Raw genomic sequence first — 19,662 nt, 5'->3', positions numbered from 1 at the left:
TGGGGTTGTGAGGGGCTGTAAACTAGCAAGAGAGAGTTTAAACAAAGGGATGATGGGAAATCAAAGCAGTCCCCCCCCCCCTGTTGCGGAGAGTTCGGAGCAGGAAGCTTGTGGCCAACCCGGAGTATTTTCTATGTCACAAATACAAACTTTTTCCAAAAGCATCTTTTTGTTGATTCACAATGATTTGAATAAACACATGCAAGTTTGAGTTTTGTTGTCTTTATATCTGTCCTCCAGCATTAGAAAAATGCTAGAAAAACATGTTAAAAACCCTCAAAGCACTGTTTTCATTGGAGTGGGTCTTTAAGGTTAGCAGCAAAGACCGAACAGATCAAAGCGGAAGAATCCTGCAGTTCCAACAGCTCTTCATTTGAGTCCGGACCAGCACAGAAAGAAGCAGGACACTGAAAAGCAGCTATTCCTGCCAGTCCTCTGACCATCTCTGCTTCCTGCACCACCTTCAGCCAGCAGAGATGGTCAAGCCTCCCTCTGATCCCCGATGGGGCCTTTCTTTTCTCTTTCTAACACACACAGCTCACAGCATCTCCTCTCTTTGCCCGGTTGAAAGTCGGCCTGCGTTCACCTGGAAGTGAACCGCACCAGAGTTCATCTGCAAGAGAACAGAGACCCTCGTTCAGGTCAGACCAGCTTCTAGACGGAGTGGACTTTAAAAACCTTTGCCTGTCAGCTCTCCCACTCACTGGACGTCTGCTCCAAGCAGAGATAAACAGCAGAGAGACTCTTTTAGCCTTAAAGTCAGTAAACAAGAACAGCACATTCAATGAGTGACGGTTGGAAACAGGAAAGGCATCTATTACATCTAAGCTGCAGCTCTCTGCTGCTTCGGCCGTTTCTGAGACGCATTTAGCTTAATTAAGATTCTCAGAACTAATATAGCGGAAGCTGCTTCCTGCTTTATGCACCACTTTTATTTTAAGCTCTGCGCTTTTCTGCTGAGCATGTTTTACACCCTAAGGCCAGCAGGACGACACAAGTGTGTGTGTCAGAGCCCGACTCAAATCCGGGTCTGGGTCCAGACCACCCCGTCGCTCTTCCAGCTCATCCAGCGCTGGGCTTCCAAACCAAACGGACTCCTCCCATAATGGAGGAGTAGCAGCTCCACCCAGTTCCTCTCAGCTTCACCTGCGCTCCACCTGAGCCTCCCTGGGGGAAGTTCCTGTTCATCTTCAGTGCAGCTATTCAGCTTTATTTATAACTGTACAGAACCTGCAATATTTAAAACTATCATCACAAATACAATGAGAGGAGAGACAGAAGTATCCTGTCAACACATCTAAATGCAGCTCATCTGTTCAGCATCTCCACCTGCACAGCGGTTAGATGTCCTGAAGGATCCACTGCAGAACCTGGACTTCTTCAATTCCTCCTCCTGATCCACAAATGCAGCAAAGTAGCTGCAGACCAGAGAGAAAAGAAGGGCCTGACCTGTCCCGATGTCCCTTAAAGATCATTTAAAGTCTGTTTTTGTAGTTTTTCATGATGCACTGCAGGCTGAACGTGACATCAAAGCAGGTTTGCCATGTCTTGTTTTCTGCACTATTATCAAAATACAACATCTTTGAATCTGGAGGGCCTTGTAGATGGATTATTCCTGGTTGTAGATGGATTATTCCTGGTTGTGTTTATGGATTATTCCTGGTTGTATCTGGATTATTCCTGGTTGTATCTGGATTATTCCTGGTTGTATCTGGATTATTTCTGGTTGTAGATGGATTATTCCTGGTTGTATCTGGATTATTCCTGGTTGTATCTAGATTATTTTTGGTTGTAGATGGATTATTCCTGGTTGTAGATGGATTATTCCTGGTTGTAGATGGATTATTCTTGGTTGTAGATGGGTTATTTCTGGTTGTATCTGGATTATTTCTGGTTGTAGATGGATTATTTCTGGTTGTAGATGGATTATTTCTGGTTGTAGATGGATTATTCCTGGTTGTAGATGGATTATTCCTGGTTGTAGATGGATTATTCCTGGTTGTAGATGGATTATTTCTGGTTGTAGATGGATTATTTCTGGTTGTAGATGGATTATTCCTGGTTGTAGATGGATTATTCCTGGTTGTAGATGGATTATTTCTGGTTGTAGATGGATTATTCCTGGTTGTAGATGGATTATTCCTGGTTGTAGATGGATTATTCCTGGTTGTAGATGGATTATTCCTGGTTGTAGATGGATTATTCCTGGTTGTAGATGGATTATTCCTGGTTGTGTTTATGGATTATTCCTGGTTGTATCTGGATTATTCCTGGTTGTATCTGGATTATTCCTGGTTGTATCTGGATTATTTCTGGTTGTAGATGGATTATTCCTGGTTGTATCTGGATTATTCCTGGTTGTATCTAGATTATTTTTGGTTGTAGATGGATTATTCCTGGTTGTAGATGGATTATTCCTGGTTGTAGATGGATTATTCTTGGTTGTAGATGGATTATTTCTGGTTGTATCTGGATTATTTCTGGTTGTAGATGGATTATTTCTGGTTGTAGATGGATTATTTCTGGTTGTAGATGGATTATTACTGGTTGTAGATGGATTATTCCTGGTTGTAGATGGATTATTCCTGGTTGTATGGATTATTCCTGGTTGTAGATGGATTATTCTTGGTTGTAGATGGATTATTTCTGGTTGTAGATGGATTATTTCTGGTTGTAGATGGATTATTTCTGGTTGTAGATGGATTATTCCTGGTTGTAGATGGATTATTCCTGGTTGTAGATGGATTATTTCTGGTTGTAGATGGATTATTCCTGGTTGTAGATGGATTATTCCTGGTTGTATCTGGATTATTCCTGGTTGTAGATGGATTATTCCTGGTTGTATCTAGATTATTTTTGGTTGTAGATGGATTATTCCTGGTTGTAGATGGATTATTCCTGGTTGTAGATGGATTATTCTTGGTTGTAGATGGATTATTTCTGGTTGTATCTGGATTATTTCTGGTTGTAGATGGATTATTTCTGGTTGTAGATGGATTATTTCTGGTTGTAGATGGATTATTCCTGGTTGTAGATGGATTATTCCTGGTTGTAGATGGATTATTCCTGGTTGTAGATGGATTATTTCTGGTTGTAGATGGATTATTTCTGGTTGTAGATGGATTATTCCTGGTTGTAGATGGATTATTCCTGGTTGTAGATGGATTATTTCTGGTTGTAGATGGATTATTCCTGGTTGTAGATGGATTATTCCTGGTTGTAGATGGATTATTCCTGGTTGTAGATGGATTATTCCTGGTTGTAGATGGATTATTCCTGGTTGTAGATGGATTATTCCTGGTTGTGTTTATGGATTATTCCTGGTTGTATCTGGATTATTCCTGGTTGTATCTGGATTATTCCTGGTTGTATCTGGATTATTTCTGGTTGTAGATGGATTATTCCTGGTTGTATCTGGATTATTCCTGGTTGTATCTAGATTATTTTTGGTTGTAGATGGATTATTCCTGGTTGTAGATGGATTATTCCTGGTTGTAGATGGATTATTCTTGGTTGTAGATGGATTATTTCTGGTTGTATCTGGATTATTTCTGGTTGTAGATGGATTATTTCTGGTTGTAGATGGATTATTTCTGGTTGTAGATGGATTATTACTGGTTGTAGATGGATTATTCCTGGTTGTAGATGGATTATTCCTGGTTGTATGGATTATTCCTGGTTGTAGATGGATTATTCTTGGTTGTAGATGGATTATTTCTGGTTGTAGATGGATTATTTCTGGTTGTAGATGGATTATTTCTGGTTGTAGATGGATTATTCCTGGTTGTAGATGGATTATTCCTGGTTGTAGATGGATTATTTCTGGTTGTAGATGGATTATTCCTGGTTGTAGATGGATTATTCCTGGTTGTATCTGGATTATTCCTGGTTGTAGATGGATTATTTCTGGTTGTAGATGGATTATTCCTGGTTGTAGATGGATTATTCCTGGTTGTAGATGGATTATTTCTGGTTGTATCTGGATTATTTCTGGTTGTAGATGGATTATTTCTGGTTGTAGATGGATTATTTCTGGTTGTAGATGGATTATTCTTGGTTGTAGATGGATTATTTCTGGTTGTATCTGGATTATTTCTGGTTGTAGATAGATTATTTCTGGTTGTAGATGTATTATTTCTGGTTGTAGATGGATTATTCTTGGTTGTAGATGGATTATTTCTGGTTGTATCTGGATTATTTCTGGTTGTATCTGGATTATTTCTGGTTGTAGATGGATTATTTCTGGTTGTAGATGGATTATTCCTGGTTGTAGATGGATTATTCCCGGTTGTGTTAATGGCTTATTCCTGGTTGTAGATGGATTATTTCTGGTTGTAGATGGATTATTCCTGGTTGTGTTTACGGATGTATAGGTGATTTTGAGCGGTGTTCTGTTTAGGTATCAGTCTGGTCTTCTTCAAACAAGTTTGGGTGTGATGGTGAATAAACGGCTAACATGTAGCGGTGTCGGACTGCGTTGTCTTTGCGTGTTCCAGACAAGGTTGGGATAAACAAGTACTGTGAATGTTCTCATGCTCCTAACGTGTTGCAAACAAGTTTGAGAGTTATTGTGAAAATAATGTGTCGAGTCTGACTGATGGATTTCTCTCTGACGCTTGATGCGCCTCAGGCCCCGTTCACACCAGGCGTTTGAAACACGCTCGGAAACACAATAAATATGGGTTCTTGAGCGGAGAATGCAAGAATCTGTCTAAATAATCTTATCAAGACAGTTTTTCATAAGCAAAATTAACTTGGCTTGAGAAAACATGACTTAGTGACTAGAGTGTTTTTTCTAACATAATAATTCTTGGTAAAAAGCTTTTTTAGTTTGAAAGAAAATATTTTATTTAAAGAATTGTGGAGTTTTTTAAAGAATTGTGGAGTTTTTTTCCTAAAGGGCCTGTTTTTGCAGTGCAGACAGAAACACTGGAGTAAATCTCAGACGGTGAAACTCGTAAACATCCAACATGTCGCTGATGCTGCAGAACAGAAGAGCGTGGATGAGATTCATGATGGAGGAGCCACAGCAGCTTCCTGTTCCATGCAGAAAGAACCAATCAGAGCGGCTGAACGGATCACTGCACAGATACAGATCCACGGCAGCAGCCGGACGAGGCCAAGATGCCAGTTTAGAAGAAACTGGACATTATTCTGCAGGTTCATCCTAGTTTGAGCAGAAGGTAGAAAACCTCCGTGATTTTGGCAAAACTCCTCAAACGGGCCCTCCAGATCCTCCAGACCTCCTCTGCCTTCAGCAGATGTGGACAGGCGTGACGCTCTGAAAGGTCACAGACGTCGGACCACAGGGAGGCGTTTGGACGGCTGTCGGCTGTGCTCAGTGACAAAAGCGTCCTGCCTCGCTGTCTGTTACTCTGTTCCAGCGCCGCTCACCAACGACACCTTCAGATAATTAAACTCCCGCCGTTCAGGCGGTAATTCGCTCTCAACCCGAGGAGGTCGGTTCGGCCTTGGCCGTGTCCTCACGCCGGCGGGTGCTGACGGTGATGCTGCACCTCCAGCTCTTAGACAGCAAATACAACGTTCCTATTTCCATATATGAGAGCTGCTCCATTCCAATGGCTGTAGGGACGAGCGGCGCTCTCCAGATCTGCTTTGGATCGGAGGAAGAGCTGCTTCAGAGGGCAGAAATGTGGAAGACGCTGCCGCTCGTCAAGCACAAGCACCAAAAAAAGAAGCAAGTCTGAAAGTTTGGGCCAGGAAAATAGTCCTTCATTCTTCAGGTTTCCTCTCTAAAAACCCATTTGGCTCAGTTAGGAAAGTACCAAATCAAGGTGGAATCCAAAGCTGCTGCAAGAACAGCTGAACTAGCAACATGAGTCAATATGTCAGATCTTTCTGTAATTCCAGCTCAGAGACGGTTTTCGCCAGAATTTATGGCAACATTTTTCCAGGTTTGACTGGTCCACAGGAAGAGCTGCTGGCACAGCCGCCACTGGAAACCAGCGTCTGATTTGTTCCCCCAATCCAGCCTTTCATCCCCTTTCTGCCTTGAGTATGACCTACCATGGAATCAAACGGATCTGAAGGCAGACACTCTTCCACTGGGCCACAGAGCAGGCTTGCAGTGAAATGCTCCCACCGTAATTGTGTGCCGCCTTAAATCTGCTGTCATATGAGGGCCGGTGGCACTTTTATGTCCCTGTCCCGGGAGAATGTTGAGGGGAAATAAGAAGGAGATCCAGCTGCCATGAATATTTCAGGAGCGGCAGTCTGCGGGGAGCACGCTGATCCAGGACAAGGAGCAGCTGATGGGAGGATGGAGGTGTGAATAAGAGGAGTCTGGGAGCTCCTCACAGGAGGAGAAAGTGTTTTCCTTCCTGTACTTGGAGTTCTGCTCCTCCTTTCAGAGCTGAGGTTCCTCCCGCACCTCAAATGTGGGAGCAGAAAGCAGAAGACTCCAGTCAGACTTGGAGCAGATTCCCAACATGAAAAAACAAAACCCCATCCAGCAGCTCCACAGCTTTATTTGTCATTTCTCTGTGATTCCTCTCGCAGCTTCAGCTCAGCAGAGATAGCTGGAACGCGTCCTGCGACATAAAGCTGGGGGTAATCTGGCGGACTGAGAAGCATTAGCCGGGTTTGGAAGATGGAAAGGCTGCCGCCTCTCAATGATGACTCATTCAGGCAGCGGGGAAGCAGGCAGCGGCGAGCTGCAGGCTGAGGAGCTCCACCGCAGCCGAGGAGCAGAGTGATGGAGCGGAGGACGTGAGCGATGTGAGGGGGTGGGGGGAGCTCTCAGTCATTGTTTAATGGCTCGAGCGAAACACCCGCCTCCCCCCTTCTGGGGCTCAGAAAGGAGACGTGGGAGACGCGGAGATGTGGAGTGAGTGTACCTCCAAGCAGCCACAAAAGAGCATTCCGCCGTGGTTGCCGTGGAAACCGAACCCTCAGATGGGAAGGTGAAGGAGAGGGAAGAGGCAGGAGAAAGCCGAAAGGACTCAGAGAGACAGGACGGAGGACAATGCGGGGGGTTTAACACCCACCCAGCACAAGTTTGATGACCTCCTGGCAGAGAGGCAGAGTTGCAGGCAGACAGAAAGCCAATCCAAAGACCCCTCCTCCTCCTCTTCCTCCTCCTCTTCCTCCCGCTGCTCGTCTCTTGTTCCAAACAAGCATTTCTCATGGAAATTCCTCATTTTTTTCACTTTAATTCAGTCCACCTTCCTCCTCAGAGCCGGGACTCCGTGATGGAAGTTTGGGGAAACCAGGAGACGCGCCTCCACCGGGGAGGAGGAGCCTGGAACCAGAAGAGCATGTTGGGGCTCCTTACCGGGTCCTGCTTGGTTGACCCCCCCCATCCCAAGTTCAAACCTCTGTTTGCCTTCACTGAACACGATGCGTCTGAACTGATGATGAACCTGTGGAGTTTAATAAAGGTCGTTTTATTGACTCTGGACTAAAAAGCAAAAACTTACAAAGTTCTCTGCTGGCTTTCTGCCTCATTTATAGCAGGACGTCTCTGCATGGAGGAGTTTCGGCTCAGGTGTTCAGTGGCGCAGGTTCAAGTCCCGGCTGGGGGACCTTTCTGTGTGGAAAGGGGTTCAATGCATCGCAGACACTCGCCTTTTGCGGCCTTTTGCGGTTTGCAGACGTTCTGTGTGTCTCACTGCTGAACTCTGTTCAAACAAGTTCAACTGAAGTGAAGCAAAAATCGACTTTAACGAGCCTGAAGTCAGAAGGACTCCCGTCAAAAACCTGCTGCTTTCATTCCTGCAGACACTCAAAGATGGATGAGTCCTCACACACGATCTCATCTCAGGAGCGTCTGGATGGATTCTCAGCGTCTGGGTGTTCAGCAGCCTGCTGGCATTTTCAGAGGATGCTGATGTTTTTTTATCCTCTCTAGATGGAAATGAGGCAGCAGAAATGTGAGGTGTGCGGTTCCACCTTCATGCATCCAAATGAAGGAAGCTGAAGGACTACAAAAGGGGAAAACCTCCTGCGAGTGTTTCATTCTGGCTGTAAACTTCTGCATTCACATGGGGGCAGAGTGATGGCGCTCCACCACCTGCAGCCTGCTGATAATGCAGCCGTATTTCAGCCTCCTGGAGGCAGCCATCTGTGCGCGCACACATCCTCGGTAGTCTCCATGTCAATAACGCACACGGCGGCGGCGGCCGTCAGGATCCGAGCAGCAGGACGGTCGGAGCGAGGACGGGCTCCTCAGCCGTCCATATGTGCTGCTCGGACGGTTTTCCTTCTCAGCAGACACACAATCATCCTGCATCTCTTCCCTTTGTTGCCTCCCAACAAACCCGTCTTCTGCCCTCATGAGCCCCAAACGTCCACGTCAGAGGCGGCGTTTCTGCCTCATGAAAGCTCCATCACAGGAGGAGGAGGAGGAGGAGGAGCAAAGGGACCCAGAAAACACGTCACCTTTAAATGCTGCTTCCAGCTTTTCTTTGTCAAATTCAAACGTCTCCGTCTTTTTGGTTCTTTCAGCACAGAAAGTGTTCAATGATCTACATTCTGAATCCATGTCAGCCCAAACCCTGTTATCCAGAAAAGTTCCAGCAAACGTGAGACTAGATTCAAACAGCAACGCCAAGCCTTCCACGCCTCCATCTTCCTCTCGTTTCTTGGATTTCTCTTCATCTGAACAGCCAGAAGGGCTTTTTCCTAAAGGAGGCTTTCTGAGTGATAATGACATGCACTAATAAGGTCATAAATAAAACACTATATCAGTCAAACGAAGTAAAGCTGAAGACTCCAAAGTCTCCGTTTCTGCATTAAACAGGCGCTGGTGCTTAGGTGACGCCCCCAGATGGTTGTCATGACTTCAGTTAACCACTAAATGTCTCCTCAGTTTAATGCTAGAAAGTTCAAACTGCTTCTCTTTTTTCATAGAAGTTTTCTTTGGCATGACGCTCCACTTTTGTGCTACAGCCTGATGAGTCAACAATGACTTGTTCCTTCTGCAGAAGGTTTGTCCACAGCATCACTAATGCATCTGCCTTTAAAGTCTCAGATCATCCTCGGAAATATGTTCAACATTTTCCCACTTTTAATTACAATTATCCCATTTTTAGCTCAAATAAAAAAAATCTGTGTTGTTTTCTAGGACATAGTTTCTGCGGAGCAGCAGAAGTTCATTAGAAATTCACCTCGGAGATGTGGGTGGCAACCCCCCCCCCCCTCCTTCCACATTGTTGAGAGGTCTCTGTTTACAATCTCTCCTGCTAGCTTACAGCCCCTCAACCTAACATTAGGTATCCGGCCTTACAGTTTGGATCCAGATTCCAGCTTGGACGAGGAAACCGAAGACGCTCCTGGACCAAAAAGGCCACAAGAAGATGTTAAAGACAGCAGAAACACCATTTTCATTAGAGTGGGTCCATCAGTCATCAACACCTGCAGGACTAAAGGCTGGAATTTCAGCAGTTTGAGTCTCCTGTTCTTAGCATTTTCTGAAATAGTTTACAGCTAACCAGCTTTTTGTTTCACAGAACTGTTTAGTTCCTTTATTCTGTGGGTTCTTCTTCTTCTTCTGAGCCCCTCCCTGACTTCTTGAAGCCGCCACGCTCGCTGTAGATAAGGAGATCAGACGGATTTAAAGCACAGAGAAGACGGGCAGACCAAAGGAGGGAGGGACGAGGCACAACACAGAGTTGGAGTGAATGTGAGGGAACGTTCATCAAAAATGAAGAGAAGCGCCTTTTGGTTTCTGTGTGTCTTCAACTGAAGCCTCACTGCAAAACCCGAAAGCAATAATGGGATTTTTCTGAGGGAAACACCTGGAGATCAGTGTGAGCCACAGGTGGAACCGCTGCTGATACCTTCCATTATTACCACTGCTTCCTGATCCTTGGCCCCCAGCTGTCTGCTTGTGTGTTTTTGCAATCAAAGTGGGGTTTTTTATTAAAAAATAAATAAGATAATGTTTTAAAAAAACATACAAAAGAAAAAGAATTACAAAAAATATAAAATAATAAAGAAATAAAATCAAATAAAAGCAGTTTTGGATGTTGATCCAGATTGTAGTTTTGGTGGAAATGCTGCCAATTGCGATAGAATCAGAAACGACTCAGACGCTGCAGGACAAAGATTTGAATGGTTTTTTTTTGGGGGGGGAGTCACAGGTGGAAAGGTGGATGTTCACACGTTCAGCAGCCCCCCCGCGCCCCGTTTCTGCCAGTTTCCTCTGTGACACGTCGGGTCAGACGGCCCAGCATCCAGTGTGAGACTGAGGTGACGACAAAAAGCGGAAAAGACGGCCGTCAGGGAGCGAAGAGAGGAGCCTTTGTCCCCCCCCGGAGGAGAGCGGAAACCATGGCAACGGCAGAAACCGCTGGCCAGCATTCAGAAGTGGAGCACGGCGTGAAGCCTGGGAAAGCCCTGCTAAGAAGAATGAAGGGCTTCAGCGCCGCACGCACACACATCAACGCAGACGCACGAAGGCGCAGCTCCGGCTGAAGCTGGGTCACCCAACCGGAGCGGACGGAGCCAGAGCTTCCAGCAATAGCTAACTAACCACCAATTCCAAACAGCTCCTTAGCAAACAAAGCTTTAATCGCCTGACACACACACACATTTCCACACAGAGCAGACTCTTTCCATGTCTGCAGGTTCACGTGTAAATGATGCCACAGAATTCTGGGTCATCACACTTTTCTCATCTTTCAACTTTATTGTGAAAAATCTCCAGTAAAAACCTTTTTCTTTTTCTTCTTGTCAGGTCATACCTGTGGTTAAAGTCAAAGTCCCATCCTCTGTCACACACCTGGCTTTGTGACATTTGGAGGGATTTTTGTCTCATTCTTCCTCACTGCACTGTAAAACTTTAACATTTTTGTGTGTGCTCCAAAACATTATTTTGCACTTCAAACCTAAATATGTGTGCTAAGTCTGCACCAAATGAGGAAAACACGCACTTTGCCATATTAATAATCAATATTGCGATGACGATAGAACATGAACAAATAGCAAAACAACTAAAAACATCATTTCCTTTTCACTGCAACAGGTTAAATAAGAGTCGATATAAGTTATATTACACGTGAAATGACCCTCGTCTACATAGGAGGCCAGCATCTAACATCAAAGGGCTCCATCTGATTGGTCAACAACGTGAAGGGCTCCATCTGATTGGTCCAATGCATAAATGGATTTATTTCATTGGTTAAATACTTCAAGCTGACATAAGATTGTTTTGGCACATTGGCGAATTCCCGCCCTAACCCATAACTACTAAAAAAACTAAAATAGTGCTGAAAATTAAAAGCAGTTCAGACACCACGCTCATAATTCTTTTCTTTTCTTTTTTTAACAGCGGATATGATGTCATCGATTTCATAAAATTAAATTTAGATATGAATGTTTTGTGACGATTATTTAAAAGTCGCCTGTACTCTGAAGATAAAAACCTTGATGGTTTATTAAAGAAAATACATTTCAATACATTTTTTTAGTAAAAATTGTTCTGACGCAATGCATTGTGGTCTATATTCGCCAATCTAGTGAGCATCGATCACAGACATGGATGTGAAGGTTGATGCTGATTGGTCAGAAATTCTAGTTTGGAAACATGTCTTTGCTCTGATCCGAGCGCAGAGGAGAATGTGAAAATTCTTTAGTTTGCACGTCTTTTTTCAATCTTTTTTTGTTTGTTTTACCCTCAAAACACTGAGCAAAGCGCTTGGAAAAATGGCACAAACATGATTCCATATGAGACATTTCTGTATTTCTGTGTCTTTGAACTGGATTTCCTTCATAGAAAGTGAGCAAAAAGAGAGCTGCTGACACCTGAGTCGGTCCAAAACAGCAAATCAGCAAAAACTGCTTGTTCGCTGAAAATCCTTCGGAATTTTCAGCCCATTTTAAATGAAGAAAAGTGGATATAAAATGTGAAATATGTGAATGGTTAGATCATGGAAGGAAGAGCAGCAACAGAAGCTCTTTGTTCAAATGTGTTTTCACCTCTGTGGGGGGCACAGACATCCAAAAGTCCTCAGCGAGCAGACGCTTCTCCACGCCAACGCTCACCAGAGAGCACAGCACCGTGGCCGAACACCAGGACCTCCTTCCCGCCACAATTCCTTCCAGCCATCCCGAGGAGGAGGCTGTTTCCAGCGGGAAAAAAAGCTCCTCGGAAACCACGAGGAAGGACTCCCCGCCGTAAAAGCGGGTCCGATTTGAAACCGTCACAGCCCAGCAGGTTCAGAACAGTTCTGGAGGAGCTGCATCCTAAAAGCACCAAAAGTTAAGAAAGTTCTCCAAAGGATTCTAATTCTTTGACATTCTCAACGACTTTGAGGGCTTCCAGATGACAGCAGCAGCAGCAGCAGCAGCAGCAGCAGCCACATGATGGAACATCAGCAGGTTACATAAGCGGTCTGTGACTAAATGCTGGTGTTTTTGGAAGAACATGAAGGAGAAATCAGAGCAGACTTCTACCACAAAGGAGTTTGGAATTGACTGTGCTGGACCTGGACCACCGATCCCAGAGGCTTCCCTAATTCTGAAACCTCTTGGATCAGTGATCCAAGAGGTTTCAGAATCAGGGAGAACTCTGATTCCCCAGCGGGCAGCCTCCTCACTGCAGGTCCCTCCTCCCTGAAGCCCAAAACGAAAAAAGTCCAGGCACACACCAAAAAAATGCCTTCACCACTAAAGAAAGAGCTGCGGCACCGTGCGTGCGTGGATGCACGCGCGCAGCATCTCCTGCAGAGGCCGATGAGAGTACAGCAGAAAAGTCTCCTCCTCGCGCTGCTCCGTCTGCCTGACAACAACGATTAAAGGCGCACAGCCATCATCAGCACCACCATCCTCCTCCTCCTCCTCCTCCTCCTCATCCTCATCATCATCAGCAGAAGAGCAGCCCTTCATCCTCCACCCCAAAAACTGTTCCTTTACCCCACACACCCCCCCCCCCACACCCCCCCTGCACCAAAACATCCGCATCCGCCAGGCTTCTCCCCGCCTCCGGATCCCCGCACCGCCGGCGCTGCGCGCGGGATCCCGGCGCCGCCGCGCGCCTCCGGAGACTCACTCACCTGTCTGTCCTTTGCCCAGCGTTTTCTCCAGGCGGTACGGTCCCACATAGTTGGCGTAATGCCCGCTGTTCGAGTCCTTGCCCGTGGATGACATGTTGCGGCGCGGCGCGGTGGGGACCGTGCGTGGCGCTGTGCGGCGGGACGCCTCTCTCTCTGCGACGAAAAGCGCAGCTCCGCGGCGCGGCGCGGTGGTGGAGTTCGCCTCGGTCGCCGTTCACGTCTAGCGGGTGCTCTGGATGCTCGTGCAGGTGAGCTGGATGCGCGCGACAGACACCGCGGGTCCTAGGACTGGAGCGGCTCAGACTGCGGGGCGGGATGCGGGAGTCATGGTGCGGGCGCCAGAGGAGCGGAGCGCGGCGGCCCCGATGGGTGGGATCTGGTGATGGGACAGCATCTACCGCTGCTGCTGCTGCCGCTGCCGGTAGGTCCAGCAGCCTGCGGCACCCCGGGCTGCGCTGACGCACACTTCCGGGGGGACCTTCAAAATAAATGCCCATCAGGCCAAACCTGACACCAAAACGTCTGGAAAAATCACAAAAACCGAGTTAGTCAGAAGAACCGTGACATTAAAATACAGCAAAAATATTTAAGATGTGTTTTTATTACTCTACGACTAAATTAAACAGTAATATTTCCCCTTTATTCATGAATTAAAAAATTGAACTTTTTAAAATTGTATTTGATTTTTTTCCCTATTTCAAACCTTTACCTGGTGTGATTTCTAAAAAAAACATACTTGGTTAAGAAACATTAAATCAATCAGCAGACCTAATTAATGATCCAATTATTATTTATTTTTGCTAAAAAGGAAGATGCTAATATCGAAATCGATTTTTAAAGCGGACCTCTCCAAGTTTCCGTACAAACAAAATCTGAGGAAGGAAAACTGTTGAACCATCTTTGATGTCCAGTAACTTTTTTGAGAAAACATTTCCGTTTTTCTGGGGTGGGGTCGGGTGGGGGGTTCAAGTGTCTGTTTGTTTGTCTGCTTTAAGAGAAAAAATAGGAACTGTAAATGAATCCCAAGACATTTTGATTGGAGTGATGCTTCCCTTAACGAGTCCAAGAGGTTTGGATTTGTATAGGAACGCATCAATTAATCCATAAATTGCCAAACCCCACAAACAGGAAAAATGAGTTACAGGAAGAGGATTGAATCATATCACACTGAAATCCAGACTCTGAACATTACGGTTTAACCTGAACAGAAACCAAACACAAAACAAAAACAAAAAAATGTATAAAAGTGACTCACAATGAGAACATTTTTGCAACAATAAATATTTTAAACTAACTTTTCTTCAACCTGTCAAACTGGCCATTGTTCCAGTTTGACTGAAAAGTTTGTCAAACTGAGACAATAGTTTTTCACAAGAAGTAGACGTTTTATTTTGAAAGGCGATTGTTTTAATTTCCGCTGCAGTGTCGGCTTGATGCAGCCGCTTTAGTGAGGGATCACGCATGCGCACTTCTTTTCCTTCTTTTCAGTCTCTTGTGTTTCCAAACCTAAATCAGGTCGCGAAGCCAGAGGAGGATGAAAGTCAGATCCTCTGAAAACTTTCTACTTCCGGTTTTTTTAAATGAATATCATTTAAATAAAAACATGAAAATATCATCCAACGTTTTCTCCATATGTGGCCATACTCTCTGCACTTTACTTTGTAGGATTTTTGACTGATTCTGATGTGTGTGTGTGCGTGTGTGGGTGTGTGTGTGGATTACATGCTGTGACACTTTCACTTGATTAAACCAGCAGTAGGTGACAACCACCATCTATCAGTCTCATCACTCCATCACAACAAAAACCTGCTGGCCCCCAGCAGATGGCCCCTCCGGCTCCTCCCATCGTCCCTCCCACCTCTCCCTCTGTCTCCCTCCAACCTCCCCCAACATTCGCACAACATCCATGTCTGTAACAAAGACGAATGTGTGTTGTGTGTGTGTGGAGGAGGAGGCTTTGCTTAACCACACTGGGACTTCTGCTCAGCTTTTCTCCAAATCATGACCTGGTAATTACCGGGAGAGAAGCGGGCCGACCGCAGAGAGTGGAGGGTGAGATGACAGACACGAGTCCTTTCAGAGTGACTGTGCCGCCCGTCAGCCCGGGTCCTGCTGTGGGGCGTCCAAACAAGAGAGCAAAAAGCAGTCGTGCTGTAGGACTGGAAACCCTGCAGGAAACTCCTGAGCGTCTGACTACACATAAATAGAATAAAATATCTGTATTTCTATCGCACGTTTCCCAGAGAGAATCCCAGAGTGCTTTACAAAAGGAGCATCACATCAAATCAAAATACAGAGAAGTAAAAAATACAATAACGTAGTAAGGCAAAGACAAAAGTCAACTAAAAGCTCTCCTGAAAAAAAACGTCTTGACCTCAAATTTAAAACAGTCAACAGAGTCAACCTGACACAACGACAATGGGAGGAGCTCCAAAGACGACGAGCAACGGCTGGAAATGACAGATCTGCTCTCGTCTTAGCGGGTTTTTGGAACGCTTACAAGGTTTTGGTTGGTAGAATGACGACCATTAGAGCCTGTTGCAACACCTTCATATTGACCTTGAAGCTGCTTTGAAAACAGAGATGACTGATCTTAATTCACCAGGAAAACACTAGAGAGCTTCAGACACAAATTAGTTCATAAAAATTCACTCCCAGTAAAAGTACAGCAGCCTAGTTCCAAAATACTGTCTGCCTCTGAAATATATAGGCAAATAATAATTAAGAAATTGGCTTGTGTTAAAACCCACGTCCACTCATCTTTTGTTTTGATCAGGTGTTATTGTGGGGGTACGTTCCATAAATAACCCGCAATAGGTGCAATCTGCAAAGAAGTAATACAGAAGTGTCAAGGCAGTAAAACTACAACTACACGCTTTCTCCACTTTTCTCAGACAGACATGAACATTTGAACAGTCTTGTTTAAACTCCCAAAGTTCAGACCTTCGTAGAGAAATACGTCCAGTTTTCCAGATTCAACAAAGATCTGATCGCCGTGGAAGATTTCTGTGGATCTGGCAAACTGAAGGCATTCATTCTGTGCAGGAGACACGGCAGTGAGGAGACTGAGTGACACGGATCTACAGCCAATCAGGAGCCAGAACACAATGTGCTGCAGAAAGAGGGAGAGAAAAAGGCATTCAAAACAGTGAGACCGCAATATTAACCGCAATAACGCGAGAGAACAAGGGGTCTTTGTTTGAATTATGATGATGTCGTTGCTTTCCCAAAACCAAAAGCCTGTCGTTTTCTAGGACATAGTTTCTGCAGAGCAGCAGGAGGTCATCAGAAAGTCACCTCTGAGTCGTGGGCGGGAGCACTGGGGCAGTGAAACCCCACTTCCCATCACCCATCTGGTTACGCTCTCCCGCTAGCCTACAGCCCTTCACAACCCCCGCGCTAACATTAGCGGTGAAACAAAAATGCTGAGCATTATGGGAATTATCACGCCGTACAGATTAGATCCAGATTCCAGCTCGGACGAATGGATGAAGTCGTCTATCGCCCAGCATGTTTTCTGTCCCAAAAGCGATCTCCTGATACAAACGAAATTGATAAAGGAATACTCAGACATGCAAATTCCAGATTAATTTTCTTTATATTTGTCCTCCATCATCAGAAAAAAGCCACAAGCACATGTTGAAAACACCAAAAACATGTTTTTTTTTATCAGAGTGGGTCTCTCTTTTAAAATGATAAATGAATTACATACGATCATCATTGCTACTAAAGGATTCCAAAGGTTTACTGAAGCGCTGCATGATGCTTTTAATGAACTTTCTCACAATCTTTAAAAAAGAAGGATGAAGCAGCTCTTGTTGTGTCTTCGGGACATTAAAGACTGAAGGTTTGAGTTTTTGGTCCGAATGATTTCAGTGGACCGTCCCCAGTGGATTTGGGTTCTTTGACGGCCTTTTTAAAGCCAACTGCTTCTTACTTAGGTTTTAAATTGGACAGTCATGTTAAATTGGAAGCCTGCAGTCTAATTCTTTGCCTAGACTGCTGCTCCCGGATGGACGGACGGACGGACGGACGGATGGATGGATGGATGGATGGATGGATGGATGGATGGATGGCATTTAATTCAACATGAGACTTCTGTTATTGTAGTGTTATTGTAGTGTTATTATTGTTTTTATTAACCTTTTAATCACTTGCTGAGATCCCAGCAACAGGAAAGGCAGGCGCTCGTCTGTTCATATGTGTGCAAATCCGTCCAGCCTTTTCACCAAAGATCCCACAGAAGCTTTATTAAAGCCACATAGAACCAGGCTACAGTTTCCACGTCACGGCATCATTTGGCCCCTTCCTTGTTCTGAAAGCTTCAAGAACCAAGGAGCGGGTTATCGATTTCCATCAGAGAAAGTTCTGTGCTCCCGCCCTGGAAGGAAAAAGCCAGACAGCAGAGAGAGTTGAAGCACATAAATCCCCCCGTGCTTCCATCGATCTTCAACTTACCTTCAGCTGAACCGCTCTTTTTCAAATGTCAGCAGCAGCTTTGCTTTTTTCATTAAAGTCCAGGTCCGCGGGTCAGTTTTATAGCACTTCAACACTCCGGTTTGGTTTGGTTTTATTGACCAAAGACAACAGAAGATGCTGCAGATTTACTGCAGTGGAACATGAATCCCAGGGGAGCGTCGACGGCAGACGAATATGTGTGTTGCATAAGCAGTGAAGTGACCCACCTGCAGGCTTCAGATGAAAGCCACTGAGCGCATGTCCAGCAGTCATTGGGAAGATCTGGGCCTCCTTTTGTCTGGCTGTTTGACTCCACTTCACTTCTTTCCATTGTGCTGCTGTGGTTCAGAGCCGATGAACTTACGTTCCTTCAAATGGGGTTCTTTGCCCAGATAATTAGTTGTTCATGATAAACTATCTCGTATGTCCACTGCAAAGATGCCAAATGTCGTAGTTTCTCAAATGACCACTAGAGGCAGGTTTCAAAGGGAGCCATTTCCTATTTTGAATAATCACATCTTGTGTCTGAAAAAAAAGGGTGACTTAGTTTCTTCTAATTACTAAAGACTTACTCAGATAAAAACTGTGTTTTTGGTGTTTTTACCATCTTTTGTGGCCTTTTTCTGATGATTGCATTTCAGAGTATTTCTTTATTATAATCGTTGTGAATCAAGAGCAGATAAACAAAACGTCTTTGTTTAAAAAGGATCATGTTCGTGCCATAGGAAATACACCAGGTGGGGCCACAGCCTCCCTGCTCTGCTCCATTCTGATGCATCCATAGATCCATGAACGTCTTTGTTTTCCTAGTCTGAGCTGGAATCTGGATCTAAACTGGACGACTGGATAGCTCCAATATTGCTCGCCATTTTTGTTGAACCGCTAATGTAAGGCTGGGATTGTGAGAGGCTGTAAAGTAGTGGGAGGGAGTGTGGGAATTACATCATCCTGTTTTTAGTTCAGGACACCACTGGAAACACAAATTCATATGATGGTTTAGTTTCTCACATCGCAGCAGCATTTCCGCCTTCGGCGATCGGGAGCTTCGCCCTCCGCTATGCGAAGGCAGCTGCCGGTCCGAAGAAAAAAAGCCTGTCCGCGGTGCGTCAGAAGGAGGACCGCAGAAGGAGGAAATGCTGCTACGGAGTCCTGAGAAGCTGTGTAAACTCATCAGAAGTTCACAACCATCACAAAGCCGTCTTCTCTGTCGCTAACACAAAGCTGCACTGCTCCTAGCATGAGTCTGTTAGCAGATGGACACACGGAGGAAGCAGTGACGTCATCGCCCCGCCTCCCTTCTGGAAATGCTAAGTCGAATTGAATAATGTGACACTATTCGCAGGGTGGATGTTAAAATGAAAATCCAATCCCCTCTTTGCATTTTCGTTTTAATTAGGACACAGAATAAGCGGTTTTTAAGTAGAATTGAAAAAGCTTCTTGAAGGATTGCTTTTTCAATTTAATTTTGAGTCATTTGATGCATCTTCATTTTGAAAATGAAAAAGCATTTCTGTTAATCCATTTTAATTGTCAATTTAGACATTTCTAAATGAATTATGCTACACATTTACCAGAGAACTTTTTGAAAATGAAATGTGAAATACCATTTTCATTATCATTTCAATTAAGTGACAGAATACGCAGTGTTGAAGGAAAAAATGAAAAAGTATTTTGAAGGATTGCTTTTTCATTTAAATTTTGAGTCAAAAAATGAAGCTTCATTTTGAAAATGAAAAAACATTTCTGGTTTTGACTTTTATTTTTAAATATGCTACAGAATCGCTTCCACAAATTGCCATTAGACAGTTTTAGCACATTTAAGGTTACCATTCATTGCAATTTTCGCCAACTTGTGCGATGATATCGATAAATTTGCGATTTATTGTCCAGGCCTAATTAGGAGGTAGGTGGAGTCACAGGCAGACTCAAAATAACTTTTATTTTACTTTGTTTGAGGTGGACGGAGCAAACTCTGGACCCACTTTCACCCTAAATCCACTGTCCTGTCCTACAGTTTTTTACTTGTACATGTGTTAAATGTTGTGGGAATATTTTTAAAACCTCCATAAATTATTGATCCATCTCCTGCATCAGCTTCATCATGAGGGAGGTTGAGGGGTTGCCAACGCCTGTCTCAGGGCAAAGGTCATGGTTTTCTGATTACAGGGACCACAACAGCATGACCAAG

The 19,662-nt window shown here is 44.6% G+C and overlaps 1 protein-coding gene across 15 annotated transcripts in view; it reads right to left on the bottom strand.

Annotated features, from left to right (window-relative positions):
• Positions 1–13,486, bottom strand: part of LOC101159565 (serine/threonine-protein kinase BRSK2) — a 129,525-nt gene extending 116,039 nt beyond the window's left edge. For 14 of the 15 annotated variants that reach the window (XM_078944936.1, XM_078944937.1, XM_078944942.1 and 11 more), the window contains exon 1: positions 13,017–13,486. In XM_078944936.1, the coding sequence (XP_078801062.1) occupies positions 13,017–13,110 (94 nt within the window). In that variant the 5' untranslated portion in view covers positions 13,111–13,486. Of the gene's footprint in view, positions 1–11,940; positions 12,075–13,016 lie in introns of those variants that run through there. The other variant, XM_078944941.1, reaches the window with a different exon arrangement.
• Positions 13,487–19,662: the final 6,176 nt, after the last annotated feature.

The sequence above is a fragment of the Oryzias latipes genome, chromosome 3 (assembly GCF_053564925.1).
Source record: "Oryzias latipes strain Hd-rR chromosome 3, Olatipes_Hd-rR_3.1".
Classification (NCBI taxonomy): domain Eukaryota; kingdom Metazoa; phylum Chordata; class Actinopteri; order Beloniformes; family Adrianichthyidae; genus Oryzias; species Oryzias latipes.
The sequence above is the reverse complement of the archived record's forward strand: the minus strand, read 5'-3'. Positions and strand labels throughout refer to the sequence as shown.